Source organism: Photinus pyralis, unplaced genomic scaffold (assembly GCF_008802855.1).
Source record: "Photinus pyralis isolate 1611_PpyrPB1 unplaced genomic scaffold, Ppyr1.3 Ppyr1.4_LG2, whole genome shotgun sequence".
NCBI classification, from domain to species: domain Eukaryota; kingdom Metazoa; phylum Arthropoda; class Insecta; order Coleoptera; family Lampyridae; genus Photinus; species Photinus pyralis.
Window position 1 is genome coordinate 42,403,750 of NW_022170403.1, and position 25,127 is coordinate 42,428,876.

A 25,127-nucleotide genomic window follows, 5' to 3' on the forward strand; every position below is an offset into this window, starting at 1 on the left:
GATTATTTTTATAAAAGGTTGATGTAATCTATTAGCGATAAGAATGCACTTAATCGACCAAAAAGTTTGTGTCTTCGTAGAAAATTGTTAAATGAGATATATTGCTGTGTTATTTCGTCTGGCAGGACGAAATTTTGGGATGCTTAACTAGAATGGACAAGGGCGGTTTCAATGTAATAAATTTTCTTAATTTAAATTTTTGTTTTGTGTCGTTGGTTAAGTACTTCAACAGAAATTATTGTTACGAGAAAGAGGTCAAGGTTTGTATTTGTTTACATTTTAATCTCATCTTTAATTTTATTTAACTTCTGAGAATTTTATATCACTTTTATTCTGTTATCATTGTAAACGCTTAATTTAATTGGCAGGTGGATGTTATTCATCGCCTTTTCTTTGTATTTAAAAGACAGAAAATTCTATTTTTCCTAGTATTTTAATTTTGTGATGTCGGTTAAAAATTGATTATAAAAATAATTTCTACCTCGGGTTTAACGTGCGTTAGGGGGGAAATTTTCTGTTGTCAACTGCTTATCATTGGCTGTTTTAATTTGTAATTTTGGAAGAAGGGTTTCCACCTTAAATAGAACGGACTGAGAAGAGGAAGGGCTTTTCGCCACTGTCAACGCAGAACTACGTTTGTTTGAAATATTTAAATCGCTTTTTGCCAAGTTGAGAGCAGATCCACGTCTGCAGAAGTTTGAAGTTTGTTTTGGAGTTGTGAAGTTTTAATCGTCAGTTGTGTTGCCAGCCAGGGCAGTTTTTGAGTTTAGTGAAGAAATGTATTTCGCTTCGCCGAGTTACCGCCGTATTTTGTATTGTTTTTGGAAGTTTGGACCTTCAGTAAAGTGCGTCACTAAGGTGTGGTCGGCGCCGACTTAAGTGTTTTTTTTTGTGTAGTTTGAAATTTGTGGTTTTTTTTACCGAATGTAAGTAAAATTAAGTTTTAATTTTAGTCTTTTTTTTCATTGTAATAATTGCTTGTGTCTCTTGTATAATTTTCATCGTGTATGTGACAATTAAATTTGAATTTTGTAAATTTCACAATAATTTCTGTGTATGTCATTCGAACGATTTCATTTCCTTTAATTTACTGTTTTCTTTGGATACTTGCCCAAGGTCCATTTTATTTAATCAAAATTCTTAAGATAGATTTGGAATTTAAGGTATTTGGTCTAACCCACTATCTGGTAGAAGTTAATAGTTTAACTGAGAAACGAGTCGAATTCCTCCTCTGTGCTGGGGAGAAGTTTTGTTCCGAGGAAGATAAAGGTTTGAGCTAGCTAGGTTTGTTTAGGTGTTTTGTGTACGGTCTTTTTTGGTCTACGGACCGGTGCACACAGCAATATTTCCGGGTAAAATTTTGATGACTACGTGGCTCGAGGAGCATCTAGGAACGTAGTTTCTATTGCTACGTCCCGTTAATTGGATAAGGTTCTTTTCAAATGTTGAATGTGCGGTCGTACGCAACCTAACTTTTTAAATTCTGATAAAAATGAGTTGCTATAACTACAACCATTTTTATTTATTTTATTTTATTTATTTGCAAGTAATCAATTGTCAAGGTACCGTCTGTATCCGCAATTTTTTTAATTAAAAATTCAAATAACTTAAAAACCATTATAACGTAGATAGCGATTTGTGGGTATCAAAAGAACTGAAAATTTCACGTAAAATTCAAAAATAGGAGTTGTTATTAACTTCCTCAGGTATTTCCCGAAGTGCCACCATTAATATTAATATAATTTCCGATGTGGTGGGGATAAAGTGAGCAAGGAAACCAATAGATAACAATCGTCGTCAAATGCACTCCCGTCGGTGTGTGGGTTTAGTGAAAATGGCAGTTACTATGGACTAAAAAAGTCAAAATCATTAGATATAATGTGTTGCAGTACTTTATTACGGAACATGCCACCTAATACATTATAAAAATTATAAACCTCTCAGATATTATCGCAGTAATGTGCGAATTTGGTGGGAACTGAGAATACGCACTCATAATTTTGCGACAGACTTACGAACCACATTATCTAGCAATCGTAGAGCAGTTTTGTCGCCCTGTACCTTGAGGAAACCGTTCATGTAGGCGAATGATGGTTTAATGCCTAATACGAACGAATTATGGAAGATATCTGGTGCCATTGATAGATGAATGTCTGCCTTCTCTGGCGATTCGCCCACTCTAAATGCGCCTTTGCCATTTTTCAGATCAATGTATCTACAACCCAACCAAAATATTTTCATTCAACAATATCCCGGTCTTACGCTTTTTGTGGATCATCGCCGGTAATTTCAATCTGAAAGATTCGCTTTGTCTTCTTCACCAAGTCTTCGTCGAACAAGGATTCAAATTTTTCTATAATTTTACCCATTTGCACAGTCGTTTGGGATTTATCGACGTCGAGGGTTGCCTTTTGAACGATTTTTTGCACGATTGTGCCACTGTCGTCTACAAACGCGTTAAGTACCAACATGTTGACGTAACTTGGATCTACGCAATAGCTTTCTAGGTTTGTTACGCCGGTTTGTGTTAACGCTTGATCGTCAAGGAAAAATTCACCGATCGGTCTGGGTTCCCTTGTAAATATGGCGTAGGCGGCGTCTCCCATTATGGTAGCCTTACGACACACTTGTTTCGCAATGTTCGCTGCACCTTGGTCATTTTCGATAACTGAAGTTACGAGCTTAAATAATTAAGGGTACTATAATGTACTTTACCGAAACGCGGCCACAGCGCATTCACTGAAATACGGTAACCGCGGAACTCCTCTGCCATTCCAATCACACACATTGACATACCATACTTAGCTATGGCATATCCGACTCGCCCAATGAACCAACCTGTTTTTAAATTTATAGGTGGTGCAATACAAAGTACATGGGGGCTAGCGCTCTTTTTCAGATATGGAAGGCAAGTTTTTGTTCTGTCAAACGTTTGATTATTCTTTCAAAAGATATCCGATATACTTACACAAGGAACGTTCCCCGTGCGTTGACATCATTAATTAAATCGTAATCCTTCATATCTGAGTCTTGAGTATCCGTTAATGAAATTGCCGAAGCGTTATTGACTAATATATCGATTCCTCCAAATTTCTTCACTGCCATATTTACAGCACGTATCACTTGATCCTCATGACGTATGTCCATTACAACAGCAAGACCTCTTCCTCCAGCAAATTCAACTAAAATATTTCTTACGGCTTGCGCTACTCTTTACGAAATATTACGTACCATCATAAACGGTCGTATGAATCTGTGGTTTATCGGTTTTTGCCGCAATTACAACATTCGCACCATCCCTCGCCAGTCTAAGAGCAATTTCTCGACCGATACCTTGCGCTCCGCCTGTAATGAACGCAGTTTTTCCATATAGCTTCTTAACATTTTTGTCAACAATTTCAATATGTAGGTCTTCCATGCTAACCCAAATATGTTTTCTCGGCAAATGATTAGCGAACAATTGTGGCGAAGGTTTTACGTGTATATAAGTAATATGCGATAAGAGAGGTCATGATACCTATTACTTCTAATAATTGACCTGTAAAATGCAAATACGAAACGTTTCTCTAAATAATACTAATGCACACATAAAGATCAAAACTTCTCATTTATTAATCGTATTGAAAGCCCTAGCCTCTTTTAAACATTATTAATTCTTAAAATTCTTCTAAAGCACTTATTGGGGGCCCACTTTTTCGCCATAAAGCAAAATGGATCTTACGATGTTTTGTGAAGTTTTATGTTACTAATCCGTGTTGAAGGTAGTCTTCAAAATTCCACAAGAACCTTTCTCGTGCACTATACAGAGGTGTATTAATTTATTCATAATCCTCTCGTTATTATGTACGTGCTCCCCACTATTTTCTTTCTCCCTATGCATAGCTTTCGCACCCAACCCACTATACATTTTCAAATGTCCAAGCCCGAGTCCGAATTCGTTCACTCCAAGCGCCAAGCGGACCGGCGGCGTCGTCTGCAAAACCCTTCTTCCGATAATATAAATTGTAACAACCAATCATACACAGTTGACAACAATGAGAGAAACAAAACTATCCTATTACTGAACATTATTAGGCCAAAAAAATAGAGGTCGATTAATTTTTCTAAATCAATTGGTTATCAGACATTAAGAGATAAATTCAAACTTAAATCTTAGGAAAAAATAAAATTTCTTCTCTCTTAACTACAGAGAAAAGGCGATAAATCACATCAATTAAATTAAGCATTTACATTTGATAACAGATAAAGACCAAACAATATTCCCGGAAATGTCTACGTTAAATAAAATGAAATGTAAACAAAAGCAACCTTTACCGCTTTCTCGTATAACAATAATCTCCATGCCGTTACATAGACCAACGACAATTAATAAAATTTAATTATGAAAATTAATAACACAAAAAGAAGACCGCCCTTGTCTATCTTAATTAGGATGTCCGAAAAATTTCATCCTGTCAAACGAAATAATCACAGTACCTTTTATAGTCAATATTTGTGCCTTGTGGTTTTGTTTCTTTCAACTTCGCTCTAACATTTTTCGTCACTTCTTTCAATCGTTACATGTCGTGATATTTTATTTTGATATGTTTGATATGTTTGGCGTCTCACTACGTATATTCCTATTATTTACGCTACGTTAGCAGGTCGCCTATTTCGCGCGACATTAAAGCATTTCGTACTTAGATCAGGTGTAGGGTTTTTTTTTAAACTAATATCTATGAAATTTTATGTATATAGGGTGTCCAACCACGAGATGAGTCGATTATTATATTGAAAGCTAATGTGAATGCATTTTTGAATGTTTGCACATACGCGTTGTTCCTAGCGTTGTTCAATGAGCTCATTTAAGCAAAACTTTTTAGCGCATTTTCCAACCGATGTTGGAAGGCGCTATTATGGTCACATGGTCCCTCCGTCCGTTCGTCCAAGGTCTTAACTTCTCCCACAGTTTTTCAAGATATGAGTTAGTTCTTTTTTTTGGTAGCTTACAGCTCTGGCACTTCAATCAAGAAAAATCTTGACGATTAACTTGCGCATGCGCAAACTGCGCAATGTCAACTTTCTTATTTATAAAGATATTTTTGTCAAAATTTAACCAAATATTCTTCTAGTAAAGACAAGCTTATCGCATATTGTAAAAGTCAGAAGTGGGCAGAAGTGAACTTTCTTAATTATAAAGATATTCTTTTGCAATTTTAACTTAACATTCTTTTGCTAAAGACATGCATATTGCATATTGTAAAAACTACATTTGCACATGCGCAAACTATGCAATGTCATCTTCCATATTTACTTACTTAGACATTTTCGAAATTTTAACCAGAGATTCTTATTTATAGGATATTTATACCATAACTTATTTTCCTTTGTACACATACTTGATCCGTTATATGACCATTCGGGAGGTACTGAGCAATTCATGGAAAGTGTGCTAAAGTTACTCCCCTTAAGGCAAAACCTTATTAACATTTTTTTTTATATACCGGAATTACAATCTCCGTTTTGAATACCCAGAGGCGTGCGAAATCGGGCCTTTTAAAACACAAGTGCTTTAAAGGTTTCTCAGTAATACTACTGTCATATGGGGCTGAAATAAAAAATCTTCTTAGGTAACTTTCTCTACATGAAAAGATTTCTTTGGCTGGTACCTATCCTGTGTTCAAAACAAACTTGTGTAATTTAGGGTATGCTGACAAATCTGTTAGCATTGTTTGAAGTTTTGAATGAATGAAGAAGATTCAAATTACCTTTGACATTTTCTTCATTATGGCCACCATTATAGATGCAGATAAGATTTTTTTCGTAATATGCTTCTTATATTCATCCACGAAAACAACTTTTAATATTCTTTATAATAGGCTTTACTGGATTTGGATTTTGCAATGAAATAGTTTTTGGACAAAAAAAAACACAAAAATACGCCGATTTTGGTTCGAAGGGTGACATCGTTTACTTAACAATTTTAGACCCTCCTGCGGTCAACCACCTAATCAGGGTAGCCACTCCTTCAATAATTCTAAATTGAACGTTAGATCGAGTGACACATCATTGGAAAGCAGAGTTGGACTGGGTCACTGGGTCAACTGGGTCACCTGGGTCACTAAATTAAACTGGGTCACTGGGTCGCTGGGTCACGTCATACTCTTTTCAGTTAGACCCAGTGACCCAGTTTGACCCAGTGACCCAGTTTGACCCAGTGACCCAACTTGACCCAGTTTGACCCAGTTTGACCCAGTTTGACCCAGTGACCCAGTTTGACCCAGCGACCCAATTTCACCCGGGGACCCAATTCGACCCAGTCACCTAGTTTGATCGAATAACGCAGTTAAGTCAGCGCCCTCGGTTCAAGTGTACAGATTATGAAATAAATGAAATGCTGGTTTGTTGAAAATAATACTCGATTGCTTGACAACTGCCATTTCTGTGATGTTTGCTTTAATACTGCCGTAAAAAAACTTTCCATGTCCCGAATTGTATTAGAATAATGTTATTTCTTTGCTTCAGGGCTTACCAGTTTGCTTACAGGTGTTCATTCACATTTAATTTTATTCTACTAGTTAGCTTAATCCAAATAAATCTTTTCTCTAAATACTTTCATTGACTACAAACTATAAACAAATGCATTTGATTTTTTTAGGTATTAGTTCTCTTGAATGAAATTGGGCTACGTGCTTGTTGGCGAATATTATTGAGGAAGTTTTTTTTTAAATTAAAAGTTACTTGAAATTGTTTTGGATGATACCTAACAATAATTTAATTACTGGGCCACCGGGTCAAGACCGGTCACTGAGTAAAGCTGGGTCAAGATGGGTCACTGGGTCAAGCTGGGTCACCGGGTCAAGCTGGGTCACCGGGTCAAACTGGGTCACCGGGTCAAGCTGGGTCACCGGGTCAAGCTGGGTCACTGGGTCAAACCGGGTCAAGCTGGGTCAAACTGGGTCATCGGGTCAACTGGGTCACCGGGTCACTGGGTCACCGGGTCACTGGGCCAGTAAACTAACTGGGTCACCGGGTCACTGGGTCACTCTATGCTTGACCCAGTCCAACTCTGTTGGAAAGGGCTCCTAATTTTTTAAACGCCTATGGTTTAGTTTTCAAATTCGAGCGACTTTTTTCGACGATACACTTGACTGTAGGGCTCAGGTAAATACAAAAAACTATCGGCCGATTGCAAGAAAGGGAATTATAATCGAAATAAAATTATTTGCCAAATCTGGGATTAAACAAAAATTTTGGTTGCATAACCACGTATTGGATTAAAATAATCTTTCGTCAAATCGCGAAATCGGTTAATTAATCTGGAATTATACCAACAGTAACGAAAAAATGTTTTGCGAATGGTGTTCAGACACTATAACTATGATGATGTCGATTTCAAACAGCGATTTCGATTATAGAAGGCGGGAAAGGAAATGATGAACATTGTTTATCAACTCTCCGAAGTATGTCGAACACATCTGAAGGGCAAAGCCTGGTTGGTTTCCCAGGTGTTCTCAGAGCGACCGACTGCACAGACATAAAAATTCGATCATCTGGAGGACAATGTGCTGAGTGGTTCAGGAACAGAAAAGGTTACTATTCTATTAACGTGAATCCGTTTGTACTGCCAAACTTAAAATAGTAAGTATCGTCGCACAATGAGGGTGGAAAAAGGAATGGAAAGTGGAATATATAGACTGATTCATATTTGAGGGCCACCATTGCGATTTCGGAAACTGTAACAAAATTCCGTTTTGAAACTGAAAAAATTCAATTACTTTCAGAGATATCTTGAATAGGTAAAACGAAATTTTACAAAATCGTTTTTATATTTTTTACCGAAATTATTTAAAAAGATATTTCTAAATATCTAAATGAACCATTATTATGGCCAATTTTTTTCCTCTACCTGATTCTAGTTTTAAATTTTAAGTCTGACGTTTTGTCTCCGGTTAACCATCATCAAATTTGCTTTTTCTTATGGAACTCATTTTTACTTTTTATGTGATTTGATAGAGCATTTTTTTCTGATTTCAAAAATGTAAATGTCACTATTTTTTATAGGAAATGGCGCTATTAATTCGTAAAAACGCAAGAAACTACGAATATACACTACCCAAGTTAAAGTGTGGCAGGTAAAAAAGATATTTTAACAATATTTAAAAAATAGTGATGTTTACATTTTTGAAATTAAAAAAAATGCTCTATGCAATTTTTCGTTGCGTTCTGCATGAGTAAGACACAATGACATTGAAAGTAGAAGAGCTGCGCTGTATAGATATTTTATAGTTCGAGAACATAAAAACACTGGTCAATATTCAAAATAAAATAGCAAAGCTTGCATACAAAATTGACCTACAACTTTGCAACCGAATTAACAATCAGATTATCTAATAAACGTAAGGTATTCTTGTCGCCTTCGACTTCAAGTTTCCCCATCTTATAAGCGTAGGAAGGTTTAAATCCTTTCACAAACGATTCATAAAATACATCTTGTCCCATTTTTAAATGAACGTTGGCTGTTTCTGGGGATTCGCCCATTCTAAATGCACCTTTACCATTTTTCAGGTCAATATATCTGCAATACAAAGTGATTTTGATTTCCAATTTTCCTTAGGTCTTACGCTTTCTTCGGGTGATCATCTCCAGTGACCGTTATTTGAAAGACTTTCTGCGTCTTCTTTACCAAAGCTTCATCGAACAAAGATTCAAATTTTTCCAATATTTTCTCCATTTTATCCGCCGTTTCAGATTTATCCATTTCCACGGTTGTTTTGCGAATCTTTTTTTGAACGATTGTTCCACTGTCGTCAACAAACGCGTTTAGTACCAACTTGTTAACAAAACTTGGATCGACACAATAACTGTCATATCTTCGCATCCCGACTTGAGCTAAGGCTTGGTCATCAAGGAAAAATTCTCCAAATGGTCTTGGGTCCATTGTAAGAATGGCGTAAGCCGCTTCTCCCATTATTGTAGGTTTACGGCAGACTTGTTTTTCCACCATGTTCTCCTTCTCAATAACTGAAAATACGTACAAAATAAATTAATTTAGGTTAACGAATTTTGTTTTTGAAATTACCAACTCGAGGCCATAGAGCGTTAACTGAAATGCCATAACCCCGAAATTCTTCAGCCATTCCCATTACACACATTGACATGCCATATTTGGCAATGGCGTAGGCTACTCGACCCGCAAACCAAAACCCTCTTAAATTTATAGGGGGTGCGATACAAAGCACATGGGGAGTAGTGCTCTTTTTCAAGTGCGGAAGGCACATCTTCGTCCTGCAAAGTGGCTGCTTAATATTGGTCATACATGTTCCAGTACTTACACTAAAAACGTCCCCCGAGCATTAACGCTGTTAATTAAATCGTAACTGTTCATGTCTGTTTCTTCAGTATCGGCCAACGAAATTGCCGAGGCATTATTGATCAGAATATCAATCCCACCAAATGTCCTTACAGTTAGTTCCACGGCGTGCTTAACTTGATTTTCATGACGAATATCCATTAAAATAGCCAAACCTCTTCCTCCAGCTGCTTCGACTAAAAGATTTTGAAGAACTATAACTAATCTATTCCTAAATACTATTTACCCTCCTGAATGGTGGTATGAAGTGTTCCTTGCTTTGAAGGGTGTGGTTTATCGGTTTCGGCAACGATGACAATATTCGCACCATCTCTTGCCAATTTAAGGGCAATTTCTTTGCCAACACCCCTTGTGCCACCTGTAATAAATACGGTTTTTCCATAGAGTTTTTTAACACTTTTGTCAACAATTTCGATTTCTAAATCCTTCATGTTACCAGAAATGCTGTTCCTTCACAAATGATCGAAAATTTTTTTTCCCCGCTCTTTTACATGCGTGAGTTGTGCGTGATAACGAAGGTCGTGATACCGATTACTACTAATAATTGATCTGTAAAAAATCTATTGTGTATAAAATGTAATCGGAAAAATATATCCTCGATTAATTATTGTCGTATTTGCCACAATAAATGCATATTACCATGTTTAAATGGAAAGTTTGTAAATTATTTGTTGCTGTAAATTGTACAGGTACTCAATTTTTTGTAATTTTGCTCTACATTGCAATTTAGGGTTTTACAGTAGCGGTTCCTTGCACAAAATATCTTGGTCCTTGCTTTTCACTAAGCTACTTTCCCACCTGAAAGTTCCTTCGATCGTTTATATCTGTCGGTTCATCCACCTTTCCGTGTCTTAGCAATTGCTCTTCTAAGACAAAATATCAGGCTTATCTGTATTAGGGAATTTTTCGAAGGAAAAAAATTCCCCTTGTGGTGTTTAGGTCTAGACAGATCATGTTCTAATATAAACGTGACAAGAGTTTACCAGTAACCAAATTTCGAGGGTGATATTTTAGAACACTCTGTAACGCATACCCGTACAGAACAAACAGGAATTGCAAGGGCGCCAATGGCTGTCTTTTAAGATCTTGGTTTGCTTTACTAGAGAAAGATTATGACCACTCCAAGAATGAAGAAAACGACTGGAACAGGAGTACATTGTACCTTTCACATATTCGGGATAATTACAAAAAAAAATTTTCTTTCAGTAGTGGGTAGAATTTAACGTTAAAAATGATAAAGTCATAGCTGTATTTGATGGTATAGTGAGTTCAATATTAAAAAATATAATATAAATATACAGGGTCGCTATTAAAGATGGAACCAAAGCTCTCACGCATTCTTAGACTCGAGCGCACTATTTCATACCTTCGTACGTTTTGGTTGCTTGTGTGCAATGGTTCAAAAGTTGGTTTTATCATCCGTAGCTTAATACCTGGGGGGGATAGAGGTCCAGTGCATGTGGAATTCTGCTTTGGCTTAATTTTCACATACTTTCTTAACATCCTCATAAGAGATCAGATTTAGGCAGTTTCCCAATGTGTGCGCTTCTTTTTCAGAAGGGTCAGCTTTTTCGTTTACTGGTGTTCGCTATGTCCTGAAATCCACATATACATAGTTTCAAGATTTTGTAACGGTTTATTTTCTACGAAACAACCAATATTTAAGGTGGCATTTACAAAAAGTGCAAAAGTTGCCTTGCGATTTCCTCAATAACTTTGTTTCGAGGTAAAAAAATGAAGTTTTGTTAACAACCGATGGTTGCTAAAGGTTTAAGCTTGTTAATGAAGTTAAATTTGATAACAAATTATTATCAGTGTGTGATAAAAATGAAAGATATATATTTTATACGGGAATTTTTTAAGAACGTCTTTCCTAAATAACGGCGAATTAATTTTTGTTTCATGCAAATGTCGGAACATTATATATTTGAACCAATCCATTTTACCGCGCAGATCGCCGGCGCCGTGATTTGTTTGTCTACTAAAGTGTGAATCATTTCTTTGCTGTTGCGAAGAGCAAGCCCAGCGACCACCTTTGTATCCACGGTATGTGAAAAGTACTATACATCAGTTGTTTCTTATGGTCTTGGCAATGCCTGCGCGAGCTTTCGCTAAATGCAATCATGCAAAACAAGTTACTAGGACTAACACCAATGTGTACAATATTTTAGGAATCTGAATATTAATTTGCATGTTTTAATACTTTTGTATATAGGTTGTGTCACGCATACCGTTTCCTAAAAGTTTTCACGCTCTCATTGATACATTAAATTTGACAATTTTCATACCAACTTAGTTTTTATCTATTTATCGAAAAAAAATATTTTTTTCTGAAACTATACAATCAAAATTGAAAAATTATCGTATGTAATAATGAAGTGACATATAGCTATCTAGATTCGGGCGTTTTAATTTTAAATGTCATTATTAAGATTAACGCAGCAATTGTTTTTTACTTTCCTCACTAGAAAGGAAAATCGCATTATCTTCACCCTTTTTATGGACGAAAGTAGTTTCAGAAAAATTATGTGTAACACTTGAGAAGACAGTATTTTTCAACTCTCGTTCAATTGACACACTCGCTACGCTCATGTGTCAAACTTTAAACTCGGGTTGAAAAACTCCACTTTATTCTCTAATTGTACAAATAACTATATCACGATCATTTCACTTCCGGTTTTACCGGATAGCAATCCTCTTCCAAAATCAACTGATCAGTACTGATAACTTGCTATACGAGAATGGTTTAAATTTTGATCGACCTTCTACAGGGTATTTTAAAACTAATGGTCAATTTTAATAACAAATCATAAAAAGTTGATTATTTCAAATGAAACACTTTTTTGCACTTTCAATTGTCGAAAAAAATTCTACATCGATCCATTATTACATTGCCTATACCTATGCTTTACGTTTAACTATATTATGTGATCAATTCGGTGGATCCTATTATGTATTAAACCCAACGGTTACCACGTAGAAACCTCAATAATATATTTATGTTTGTTTTTTATTTAGTGTCTGTTATTAGGACCTGATCCGGTTAATATGTCACCTTTATTTACCTTTGTATTTATTAATGTAAACATGATTCTATTCATATTTTGTGATATAAACTACCATGAACAACAAATGATAACAATTATAACCATAGAAAGATTTTTCTGGCAGGATAATTATGCATAATGAGATGCCCCAACCTTAACAACGTCCTATGAATATGATTGTCGATACGAAGCACCCTATAGGTACATAATGTAGGTTACACAAGCTGCCAACAGAAATCTGGTGGGATTACAGAAAAGGGAAAGAGAGCGAAGATGAGACGGATGGAATTTCTTGGAAGACGACATGTGTTTACAATTTCAACACCTGCAGTCCATTTTTTTTCTTAGAAATGCGGGAAATGCAGGGAATGGGCGATTTTGGGGTGGTTTAGGGGTATTAGCAGATCAAATTACCGCGTGGCTTGGGTTGGTCAAATAAATAGGATTTAACATGTGTGGTCATGGTCTTTGTCTCGTAACCGGCTGAAGTGTAAAGTACGGCTTGTCTTGAAATATTTTGTGATACCTTAATCATTGCTGTGTGCTTTTGCTTTGTTATATAAGGTGAGGTATTTGCTTTATTCAATTAATCTATAAATGTGGGTAACTTGAATGCAGATTGTAACCTTTTATTTATGTACTTACTGAATTCAATCACTTGTACCTTTAATGTGTAACCTTTGTTGGTATTGGCAATCATGTTTCATTGTCGGTAGGGCTGTATCTGTGCTGTACATACTTGCATGTGTACATATTTAATTTGTGTATTGTGCTTTTTAGTCACTCTCGATTATTCCATTGCATTTCATTATATTTGTTTATTTGGGACTGTGAGTAATCAAGAGGGAAGTGTGCTTGTTTAGAGGGGATCGAGCTATTCAAGTTTATACGGCCTTGGTGAACCTAACACTAACATTTTCACTCGTTCCGAACCCAACAACTTTAGCCCTTGACTACAGGGTCTCCACTGGTCTTGGGTACTTCCCCCCGCCCGGCGAGGCATATTTGACATTTCTTAGTTTTGTCCGATGTATGTGTTGTAATACCTGGGGAATGGCTCGATCCCATTTTGGTTACTCATAGCGTGTTTGTAGTAGTTACCCCTATTTCGAGAGAGCTCAAAAGTGCTGTACATTGGATGTTGTTCATTATAGGACTACTCCGAATTAGGTTTTCCTGCAGTTTTCCTAATTCGTATGGTAAATGCCGGAGTAGTATAGAACCGCTTAAGACCCTCTGCAGGGGCACCGTTTTGGTATTAGCTGCAATATAAACTTTAATCAACTATTGCTTTTGGTGTTCCTTACCCATAAAACGCGCTCAGCGCCTGCTGAGAACCCAGTTATTACACAACATAGGTGTCCTACATGACGATCACGATCTTAGCGCACTCGGAGTGGCCCCAGAGTGACAGGTTCTCGCAGGAAGTGTAAGCGAGAATATTCAAATAGGCAGCCATGTTAGTGTGGCATTCCCGCTACTACAGAATATGGTCCAATATCCCGGTGTGACTTGAAGTTGGCATTAGCTCGCCGAGATATTAGGAGGCTAAGATCATCACAATAACGGTCATAATTTTAGAAAATCTAAAATGGCATAGAAAGTACGAGTACATACAACAGATAGGTATAGGGAATGTAATAATTGATCAAGAATTTCTTTCAACATTTGAAAGTGCCAAAAAATAAACAGGTTTCATTTGAAAAATCACCTTTTTTAGGTTTGAAGTATTTGAAATTGACCATTAGTATTATAAAACACCCTGTAGAAGGACGATCAAAATTTAAATCATTCTCATGTAGCATCAACTCAATATTGTTGATTTTGGAAGACTTTTTAAAATTCAAATGAACGGAGTCATAGGTACAAGACCTAAAAGAAAAGCAGTCAAACGTCAAAAATGTTGAAATCTCGTGAATAACTTGAAAACCTTTGAATAGAGAAATGTGATATCAAACAACTAGATTCTCCTGTAGATTTCAAAAATGCGATATATAGGGTGTTCTATTTAAAATAAGAAAGTTGCTATCCGCATTCGAAAGTGAAACGATCATGATAATACTTTCTTTCGATATATCATGAAAAACCAATGTTGGTGTGCAAATTTACAGATTTAAATTATTAATAAGCGCCTGAATACTTTGAGTTAACCGTTTGCGTGAAACAGCCTGTACTTTGACAAACTCGTAAGGCCTTGCTGCGTTTTGTAATTACTCCTGGGTACGTTAACCGGGATATTTATTTATTGAATTATTTCCGCATTTACAGCCAATGGAGTAGGTATACCGTTTTCCTCTCATAAGAAGTTGATTGCATTTTGGCGTGAAACCGAACTAATATAGCTTTGCATTGTAACAGAAAACACATTGCCGTTTGAGCTTATTTAAAGAATAATAAAGTCATCATTTTTATTATACCCTTAATTGCCTCTAACCGTTTCAAAGGAGTTTTATGACTCAAATGCAAAACGGTTCCGAAAGAACAATAACACGTTACCCTAAAGCATGAAATCAAAATTCAAAATTTATTTTCTGTAAAAGAATAATATTGTTATTAAGTTTAGACGCGTATAAATTTTATTTTTATAGGTAATAAATGTTAAATAATACGAAATATAATGTCTCTTTTATGGATTAAGAAATAAAGTGCTTATATAGTCGAAAGGTTAAATATGGAAATAATAAAATCGATAGTAGCATTAATAAAAAAAATGTTGCGAAATTAAATGAGTCAAGCCATTCTTGTTTTATAAGTCAAGTCAAGTGGATTAGTCCACTTATTGTGCACACCTAAGTTAATACATCTATAAGTCTCTCTTAGTTCATCAATGGTAATTTGTAAGTAATATGAGAATATTATTCAGAAAGATAATATATTGACTATTATAATTTACATTTTAGACGTTCACAGTCTTTGCTTTTTCATTAATTAAGCGTGGGTTCGTATCTATAAGTCATGGCGAGCAATTGTATATGTCAACGAATTTCACACATGCCATCGAAATGTGACAAGTTAATTTTCTTCAATAACGGACTAAATACCTACCTAAATTAATACTTTTAGTAATGGAAAGCGCCGTTTCTAAGTCAATCATTCATAAATCAGCTTTTTTCAACATTTAGCGCTGTAGTAGGGAAAATTCAAATTATTACCGTAGGCAACAAGCGTCGCTTTAAATTATTAATGACGCTCTTTTTTAAAGTATTTTTTAAATAGTTTCACGGTATACGTGCCATATTGTTCACCTTGCGTTAATAATTACGTAACATAATAAACCTGAATGGTATGTGTGGGTGCGTGATGGCTATAATATTTTTCAGTTGCTTCAACTAATTTTATTAAGACTAGTTATAGTGTGTTTTTGTTTCAATTAAACTAATTACTTAAACTACACTATTTTTAGGTGCTTAAACTATCGCGTAACCTCACGGTCTTTGCCCTAGTTCTGTTACATTACGGACACGTTTCAGCTAAATACAAGGCACAATTTATTGTAAAAGAACTTCCCATGCCTACTTTTGGGTTAATTTCTCATGCGGTTTCCACGGCTAAGTAAGGTTATTTTACAGACGTGACTAGAAGATAGCTAATGCTGCAATTAATTAGCGGTGCTTACCATCGAAGCCCCCTAGAAGAAATTAGGTGTAGCGGGAAGGAAGACGGTGAAATACGGAGAATAAGGTAAATTTATACTTGGGAAGGTGTTTATTCTTTAGCGTCTGAGTGATAGTGTTTATTATTTTAAAGCACTCTTGCGGATATGAATTTTCAACGCACGTACAAGTTTCTAGTAAAGTGGTAGGTATCTTGTTGTAAGTTCGATGTTGACTGCGTCTTCTTTGTAACAATAACAGCAATATGATGAACACCCGTATATTAAGTTACGATGTTCCATATATTATCCAAAAACTCTGAACTGTCGGCATTGATCTGTGTTTTAACCTCAAAAAAATTATTTAGAGATGGTGGCCAATTTAGAAATCTGTTTCGTTAGGTGATCCAATCCCCAAACTTGTCCCCCATCATATCGAGCAACGATAGATGAGCATTTTCTAATTGGAAAAACTTGCTTATTTCGCAACAAGAAAGTGCATTGATGTCACCATACTAATCAATAGAACGACATACATGCTGAATAATTATTTGACACTATCTCTCGACTCAACACACATTTATAAGTCAATTTCAGACCAACCTATATTTATGCCGCTTAACACTGCAACATTTAGCAATGAATTATCTGAAATTGGTTTACAAATCAAAGACGCAGGGCACAGATCCGTGACTACAATTGTTATACCTCACATTGTGACATTGCGGTAAACCCAAATCTCCAAATACTTTTGTCAGAATTTACACTACTCTCCCATAAATTGAATTTGGAAATTGGTATTAAAATTGGCTCAAAGAGTAGTTTTATTGAAAATTTCTGGAATTGTGGTTTCGCAAATTAGGTCGTACAAGTTTCAGCGGATTGGGGTTAAATTTATTGAAATAATAAATTAACTCTAGTTGTGGAACTTTTAAAGTCGAACGCATTTTGAAAATAATTTTAGCGGATTAATCATGGCGGTGACCTATTAAGATGAAGATCTAAAGTCGCGTCAACATCCTTCTGATTTACGCTTCAGTGAACGCCAACATTGCCGAGTTTTGTTTTCATACGCCTTTCCAATTCCATATTTTTCCTTTAAAAACCTCGCTAAAGGATGATCCATGTCAATCATTCGTAAGTAGGTATATACCTAGATTTTTTTCGTCTAGATAATCCGATCTTTACGCAGCGTTTAACTTTCGTCTTATTACGTTCACAAATTTTAGATAAGAACGTAAATTTCAGAAAAGGCTCCTTTCACTTTGACATCTCCTGTCTTATCCACACTGCTATTACAAAAAACGATTTAAAAGCACTGAAATATATAACACAGAAGGTAACTCCTATTTTTCCCAATTTTCATATGACAATTCAACTCATGTATAAAAAATCGCATAAGCCGCAGTGAAATTGTCACTTTGACAGCGGCAAAAGTTACCTGCAACTTTTCCAGCGACAAATGCACTAGTGGTTTTTTCACTTATTCATTTTCGAACCAATTATCGCATTATCCTTTCCCATATGACTAGTTTGACGTCTGTCAGTAATTGATTAGTTATGTGAATTTCTTGTTCGTTAAATTGTCCTGCCGAATTACACTCGAGGTTTGTATTTAAACCGAGTAAATTTGTGTTGTTGCAATTCAAATCTGTTGCCTTTTAGCAATTGAACTCGAAAAACTGTCAACCTAAAAATGCTCCACCTGCGGTGTCGCATTTTTATTAGTTGACAGTTTTTCTCGTCTAATTGCTAGGCAACAGATTTTCATTACCTAAACAACCCAAATTTACTCGGTAAAATACAAACCTCTTGTGCAATTATAAGTGAAAATATGTTATATGTTACCTACTTATTACAATTGAAAATAGGAATACAACACACTGCATAATGTTGGAGGGATATATACAAATACAAACAATTTTATACAACTAATTGTGATTGACTAGTGCTGACAGTAAAAAAACTCGATTCGACTCCCTTCATTTTCATCGACGAAATCTAAGTGAGTATTTTATTGACTCGCTTGAAGAAAATGTATTTTATTTTAATGTATATTTCATTAACTACTCCCTTACAACCCGTCTCAACTTTCTACGTTCAATCAAAGTAATGATCTAATTATTGCAATTAAAATACACTAGAGTGCAATAAGTCACAATTAATCAACACTTCTAGAATGAGACACGCCGTGCCCTTTCGGTCTCGGGCCCTTCAAATTATTTGATACACTTTAATTATAATCATTTAATTCAATAAGATTAATTAGAAAAAAAGAGCTTCAATTCAGAGGCGTGGTTTTATAACGTTTTTGTTCAGTCCGCACTAATGTATTTTTTTGCTCTTCGGCATTCCTTTTTTCACCTTTCCGGTAAGATATCTTTCTCATTGTGTGATATCACTTTTAAACTAGCAACAGTCGCGTCGTGTCCTGTATGGTTAATCCATCAAACTGGAAAATAACTTTTCATCTCTGAATTTTAAGAGGATCGATCAAATTAATGGTATTTCATTCAAAGTTACTCACTGTTTGAAGAGTGGTATTTGGCTCCGGTGATAGTATTTTTGAAAATCGTACTACGACTTTGAGACCCCACGTTGGATTCCAGCTATAACAGATACAATCGGCGCAAACAAAAGTACCTGTTGCTGCACCGGTCTAGCTCGTTATACTATTGACCAGAGTGCAAGATGGCAGAACAATTCTCAGGGTTAGATGAACGTAGGTGCGTAATTGACCTAGATAGAATATAAGTGAGCCCCTACATTCGAAAGTAAAAGGATAAGTTTATCTTTCATGGGACGCAGAACCCTAAAAAGGAAAAGGACCACACCAAAACAGAAAAATACACAAAATAATTCTAATACTGAACATTGGTAGAGCACAAGGTAGATGCAAAAAATAATTACCAATGTGTCCTATTAATAGTTTACAGCAAGATCTGAAAGGATCAACAATGTGCTGCAACAAGTAGGTCGGGACACACAGCAAGAAGGTCCCGTATGTTATAAAATGTTTAAGTATAATTCTACAGTACCTGTACATAGTGTGTCTCCGGATTGACTTCACTATACGGGTAATTGGTCAAACATTTTTGAACCTCGTTTTGATCTTTTGGAATCCCGGCCTGCTTAATCTGAAAAGAACTTCAAGCACATTTTTACTTTTTAAAAAGGCATTTCTCCTAAATGAGTGTAGGGTACCGATTTGTTCACCTTACCTCGGGTAGGTATCCTGCTTTTGAAAAAATGCCGAGGATGAACTTGTTTCGGGCCTTACGGTAGTGTAATTATAGTTTAACTAATTAAACAGAGTTAGCTAATTTGCCCACCTTCATAGGAAACCGAGTCGCTTCCTTTCAACACATTAATAACAAAATTGTAGAACATTTCAATAGTTCGCGTGCTAAAAATGAAAGAACAAGAACCTTAGGCGTCGACATGTTAATGAAATAGGCGATAAGGTTTGGCGCCGAAATAAAACTATACCTGATGCAACCAAAAATTACACCGCAAAATTGACACCAAAATTTCTTGGACCATTCTCTATATTTTACTTAGATTTATTTTAATATTTCATGTATTGTTTCTTTTGTACGTTATCCAATAAATGACTATTATATTATATTATATTCAAGAAGATAGGATATACAACTTGTGAACTTACCAATAACGAATGAAAATCATCCGGAACCTGATATGTTCAGGATCTAAAGCCATATATTAAATACGATGATCACGGACATTTTTTTTTGCCTGTGGGTGACAGCTTTGTCAGCTTAGTTGTTTATAGGGTGGTTGGTTAGGAGGTTTTGAAGGAAGTTACACTTGAACTTTCCATTTCCGAGTGTAATTTCCTGCTAGTCTATCTGAACCCTTACATCTTTACCTCATTCTTGTTATTTCTCTTTGAGTAGTTTTTCTTTAGTAGTACACGTCTAGCAGCTAAGTACAGGTGAGGGGGAGTTTTGTATGGGATTCTGGAAAGGGTTCTTAAGGTTTTGGCAGGGATGGGAGACAGTTATTGAAAAATGTTAGTAAAGGTGTTTTTGTGTTCCTCTTAATTTAACTTCTTCCCTAAATGTTGTTTTCGTCGTTACCATTTCCTTTAGAAGGTTCCACCATCTTGAAAGGGGGAGTAATGTCGGGTTGAGCTGAAGAAAACGTGGCCGATTCCCAAATATCAAACCCTAGGAAACGAAGAGAAGGTGCAAATACGAAGATGGTAAGATTGCACGAGTACATTGACAAACGATAACCAGTAGGCTTTAGCACCGTAACGTTTATCAACTAACGTATTACTAGAAACTGTAAGGAACGTGAGTAAATAACAAATAAGACAAAGTAGTGAGCAAGCAAAACATACCTCTTAAGGTGAATAGCGAGTTGGAAGTGACGTCGAACCACGTGGCCTCTAAGTCGCAATGCGATATTCAAAAATCCTATCACCCGAGCCGAATATCACTCTTAAAATAGTGAGTAAACTTGAATCACACCATTCATTTGGTAAATCCTTTAAAAATTCAGAGATAAACAATTATTTTTCAGTTTAATGGATTGACATACAGGACACGACGGTTGTTAATTTTAAAATGATAACACACAAGGAGAAAATATCTTATCAGAAAGGTTAAAGAAGGAATGCGAAAAGCAAATCTAACTCATAGGCAACCCAACGTACATACATCAGTGCGGAATGAACAAAACCGCTAAGCTGCTGAACTGATTCGCCAAAGTGAAACACTTAGCAAAAAATATGTGAATCGTCGATGCTACGTGAGTGCTGTAATTGTAACATCTTAAAAATCAGAAACCACACATGGTTGCGTATAATAGCCAAGGCAACCCGCTGACAAGGAGTGATGGAGATGTAAATGTTTTCAATGGTTGAATAAACCACGATTTCCGTTTTTCAATGGTTAGGTAAAGTACTTCACGTTGTTTTTGAACAAGAAATTGCCCCAAAATTAATCAACAAAAGCATAACACAACCTCCACTACATATGATATTTTAAAAACGGTTACCCCTCCCTTGTACGCATTGAAGTAGGTGGTGAAAAATACCCTGAAGGCTTAGCGTTTTCTTTGTAGAATTGGGATGCGTGTTGCAGTATTGCGTGCACTTCCACATGATGCCGCCATTATAGATTTCCCATTCAATGTTCGCATTGATAAGAAAGGTGTCGGATGCCGCTCTAGCAACTGTCATGTCCGAAGAAAGAGAGGTTCGTCGCTCCTGACTTTTAGATTTAAGCCTGAAATTTCTCTTTACACTTTGTTAACTTAGAAAGAGGATCTAAATAGTAAATCCGACCCGCGCTTCAAATTATTGCAGTTCTACATAGTCGCCAGAAACGGATATAAATAAACCCCCGTACAGTAGTATGCTGCAGAGCCACCGTTTACCTCGCAAAGGTTAAACGATTCCGAGCTGTAGACAATGGGCATAATAAAATTTTCCGAATGGGGTTTTCTCATGATACGTCGCGACATCTAGACAGGAAATGTTAAACGATTAAACGCTTTAATAAAAATGTATTCGGGATCGATTGGATCTAAAAAAATGTTAAATGAGACGGCGTGTTAATGAAAAGGTTTGCCCAAAACATTAAAAGCCAATGTAACAAAAGAAATACTCATAAAATATTTTGACAATTGCAGCAGAAGAATATTGATCACGTTACCGCTGCTAAGTCATAAATTATGACGAAACCAACTTGGCCGACGATCCAGGTAGAGTAAAAGCACTGTGTAAACGGTGGCACAAGAGGGTGGAGAGGAGTATGGATTCAAGTAAATCCAGAATATGAGTGTATCTGGAGTTTACCACCCTATGTGGTGTATAAATCAGATCATCTGAACCTAAACGTGGACAGAAGAGGGACCCGAAGGAGCTATTTACAACAAGACACAATCCGAATGGTTTGAGGGTCCTACGTTCGAGAACTGCTTTGCTGCATATTTAAAAAACTTGAGAGAGAAGACAGTTTTCTTTGGGGATAATTTGGCAAGCCACGTGTCCACACACATGGAACGTTGTTTGAAACATGACATAGATTTTGTTTTGCTACCCTCAAGTGCCACACACATTTTATAACCGTTGGACGGCGCGGTTTTTTCTCCATTTAAGAGGGGTTATCCGGATTTCCCTACACTAGGTATTTAAAAGAAGCCATTGAAAATATTACAAATTTAAAAAATAACATCATTTCTTGATTACGGACACATGCGGAATGTTTCCAAAAACCCAGATATAATTCTACGGCAGATTCGTCAGAAAACTAGGAGCGCTGGTTAAAAACCAATTCATTCAGGGAAGTAGATTGGCTACAAATTAGTACCAAGAGGCAAAAGGCTTCAAGTTGTTCTTGCTAAAGGAATAAATACCTTTGTCAAATGCATCTCTAAAAAGCATTATGCTGCAACTCTGTAATTGGGCACAATCCTGTTGAAGGGCCCAGAACAAGAGAGGGATAATAAATAAATAAATAAGTAAATAAAAAAAAATTAATAAAAAATAAGTAATTAAATAATTAAACAAATAAATAAATAAATGCTAAATACTTATACCAATCTGAGGATGACAGTGTTTATGTCAGACTTTAGTGCCGAAGATTTAGACGCTGATGAAGTCGAAGATACACAGGTTGCAACTAACGAGACTGATACCGAAAATAAAACTAAAATTAAACAAACCGAGTTTAATTTTCTGATAGAAAAAGGAACGTTTGTAGTTTTCTTGTCCAAATAATAATTTCATAGTAGTATTAGTATTTTGTTAGGTGTGTTACAGTGTTACAAATGTGATCTTGGAAACTAAACATACTTTTCCTGTGTTACTGTGTAAACTTAACACGCGTGTTACTTTACTTACTTTACTTATTAAAATTGCTATAAATAATTCTTTTGGTAAAGAAGGCTGGAAATTAAATTGCTACCGATTGAAAATTTCATATTTACTTATTGTACCAACAATTCGCCAACTGATATGTAGTAAACATTTTATAAAATCCTTCTCCATATTTTTGCACCAATGTCAGGCGATTCGACCCTTTACTCGGATACTACCCACCAATAGACATTGCATTTCCGCTGCGCCACTATTATAATTATCACGTGTGGATGGACAAACTAAATAATAGAGAGATTAACAATTTCCCAGTTAAAATATCTGTACAAGCTTAATGAACTCCCATATTGCACAACACTACGAATTTGGGTCTTATTCAGCCCGAATATGTGAACATTTCATGCATTAACGTAACCAATATTACGGAATGGAACATGCCACGTCAATCCATTCGATGCTAACAAGGTGTAACTGTAAATTAACACCTAATTGGGTACTTGATTTCAAAATGCGTTTCAAAATACAGGCAACTATGCGTAAAAGTTCACGAACGATCGAGTTTGACTTATACCTAAGGATTATAACAAAACGAACATCGAAATCATCTCAAAATTTTAATAATCGGATCAGCTAATGAGTTTACATTAAAATATTGTCTAAACAGAGTAATCCTTTATAAGAGCAGACAGGTAAGTGACAAAAGGTGACGTGATAAATGAATCGGATTTAATTCGACTCTTGAATTTTAATTGCAAGGTAACTGTTGGACAATCTTATTAGATAAACACTTTAGATATTCTAATTACATAATCTGTTTTCTATAAGTGGTGAAACACCCTTTTGAAAACCTCGTTGTGTATATCAATTATGATAAGTTACACAACCGAATACCTTCCAAGGCTTTTACACTCAATTAGATTAATTCTTCTGATTAACATTTTAGAAGTTTGATGCTTATGGGATACAATGAGGCTATAGTGGTCGTGATTATGAAATGACCCTCCAAAAGATCATTTATAACAGATGTCAATTCCAATAAAGTTCATATTGTGAAAATATGATTGATGTGTATATATTACATGAGCTGTGTTTAATTTTCATGGAATAATCAACATTATTTTGGGAATCGTTACGTTATTCAAATAAGGATGCCAATTATATTATGTATTCGTAATTCAGTATCACAAAAAAGGTATGCGTGAGGAATAGGCTAATAAACCGAATTCATTTACTAAACTTGTTGTTTTGGGACTACTACTACTACTTTAGTTATATATTGGTAAGTAGTTCAAATTTTTTTGCATGTCATGGAGGAATATCTGGTGCTTAAGAGTCCAAGTTTTCGACCTCCCAGCCCTTGTAAGTTGTGCTCCCCCGTACCACCCCTAAAACCAAAAAAATTTGGTTGGTTTTTTAGTTTTTCAATCTAATCTTTTTATAGGTTTACTTTACAAAAAAATATTTTTATTAGAATTATAGACCATCAAATTTTACACAAATTTGTTAAATGCTTCTTTTTCGTAAATTTTTTATTTCAAAAGATACAGAGATTCAAAGTGTATTTTGAAGATTCCGAAACTTGTATGTACCCGTATGTACATATTTTAAGGAAATTGTATGTTCTCTCTGTAATCATAAGATTCATATGAGAAAATACCTCGATTACAAAGTTATGGTGCTATTAATTTCCGTACCCTGCACCCCTATCAAAGGGGATAATATTGAATCACTGTGTGATTATGGCGCTTTCGAATACAATTATCACTTCATTTACTTCATTTTAACCCCTTCCATTCCCTACAAAAACGGATGAAGATGAAACTAAACTGAACTGAACTGGGACAATTTTCTTTATTTTCAAACTTCTATTAGAAAGCGCTACCATCTCACAATGATTCAAATATCCCCACTAGCAAGGGTTTAAAGGTGAATTATTACGCATCCCCTTTGGTAAGGGTGTAGGGTAAGGGGATTTATACCACGATACGTTCAAGATATTTTCTTATGAAACTCTTAATTATACAGATAAAGTATAAAATTTGGTTAAAACATCTACATAGAAATTTCAGAATTCTTAAAAATATAAGCGACTTTGAAGCTCTCCGTCTTTTTTAATAAACATTTCAAAAAAAGTAGTATGTATCAAAGTTGTGTAGAATTTTTTTGTGTCACGTGTGGATATGAACTCGGTAAATTTTAACTCTCTTCTCAATTTGGACAAGCTGAATGTTCTTTAAAATGAAAAATTTAAAAGGTGATTGTGAAAATAAAACAATTAAATTTTGT

General features: G+C 35.5%; 2 protein-coding genes and 1 long non-coding RNA gene across 6 annotated transcripts; 1 reads left to right on the plus strand and 2 right to left on the minus strand.

Moving 5' to 3' along the window:
- Window positions 1-1,869: 1,869 nt before the first annotated feature.
- On the minus strand, window positions 1,870-3,465 carry LOC116164236 (hydroxysteroid dehydrogenase-like protein 2). Its single transcript, XM_031478380.1, has 5 exons — window positions 3,232-3,465; window positions 2,969-3,182; window positions 2,716-2,921; window positions 2,263-2,668; window positions 1,870-2,215 (listed from the first exon to the last, which is right to left on the minus strand). Exons 1-5 carry the CDS (start codon window positions 3,416-3,418, stop codon window positions 1,993-1,995), a joined length of 1,236 nt encoding a protein of 411 aa, XP_031334240.1. The 5' UTR covers window positions 3,419-3,465; the 3' UTR covers window positions 1,870-1,992.
- Window positions 3,466-8,245: 4,780 nt separating this feature from the next.
- On the minus strand, window positions 8,246-9,827 carry LOC116164991 (hydroxysteroid dehydrogenase-like protein 2). Its single transcript, XM_031479257.1, has 5 exons — window positions 9,579-9,827; window positions 9,315-9,528; window positions 9,062-9,267; window positions 8,604-9,003; window positions 8,246-8,557 (listed from the first exon to the last, which is right to left on the minus strand). Exons 1-5 carry the CDS (start codon window positions 9,781-9,783, stop codon window positions 8,335-8,337), a joined length of 1,248 nt encoding a protein of 415 aa, XP_031335117.1. The 5' UTR covers window positions 9,784-9,827; the 3' UTR covers window positions 8,246-8,334.
- A 5,284-nt stretch (window positions 9,828-15,111) lies between these two features.
- On the plus strand, window positions 15,112-24,223 carry LOC116162868. Of its 4 annotated transcripts, none has more exons than XR_004143631.1 (6): window positions 15,112-15,236; window positions 15,803-16,080; window positions 20,104-20,466; window positions 20,540-20,914; window positions 21,083-21,216; window positions 21,279-24,223. It is a non-coding gene; the product is annotated as an uncharacterized LOC116162868 (long non-coding RNA). The 4 variants fall into 4 exon arrangements; XR_004143630.1 differs by having other exon boundaries at window positions 15,118-15,236; window positions 20,104-20,216; window positions 20,264-20,466; window positions 21,083-21,317; XR_004143632.1 differs by having other exon boundaries at window positions 15,115-15,236; window positions 15,300-16,080; window positions 21,083-21,317.
- The last annotated feature ends 904 nt before the right edge of the window (window positions 24,224-25,127 follow it).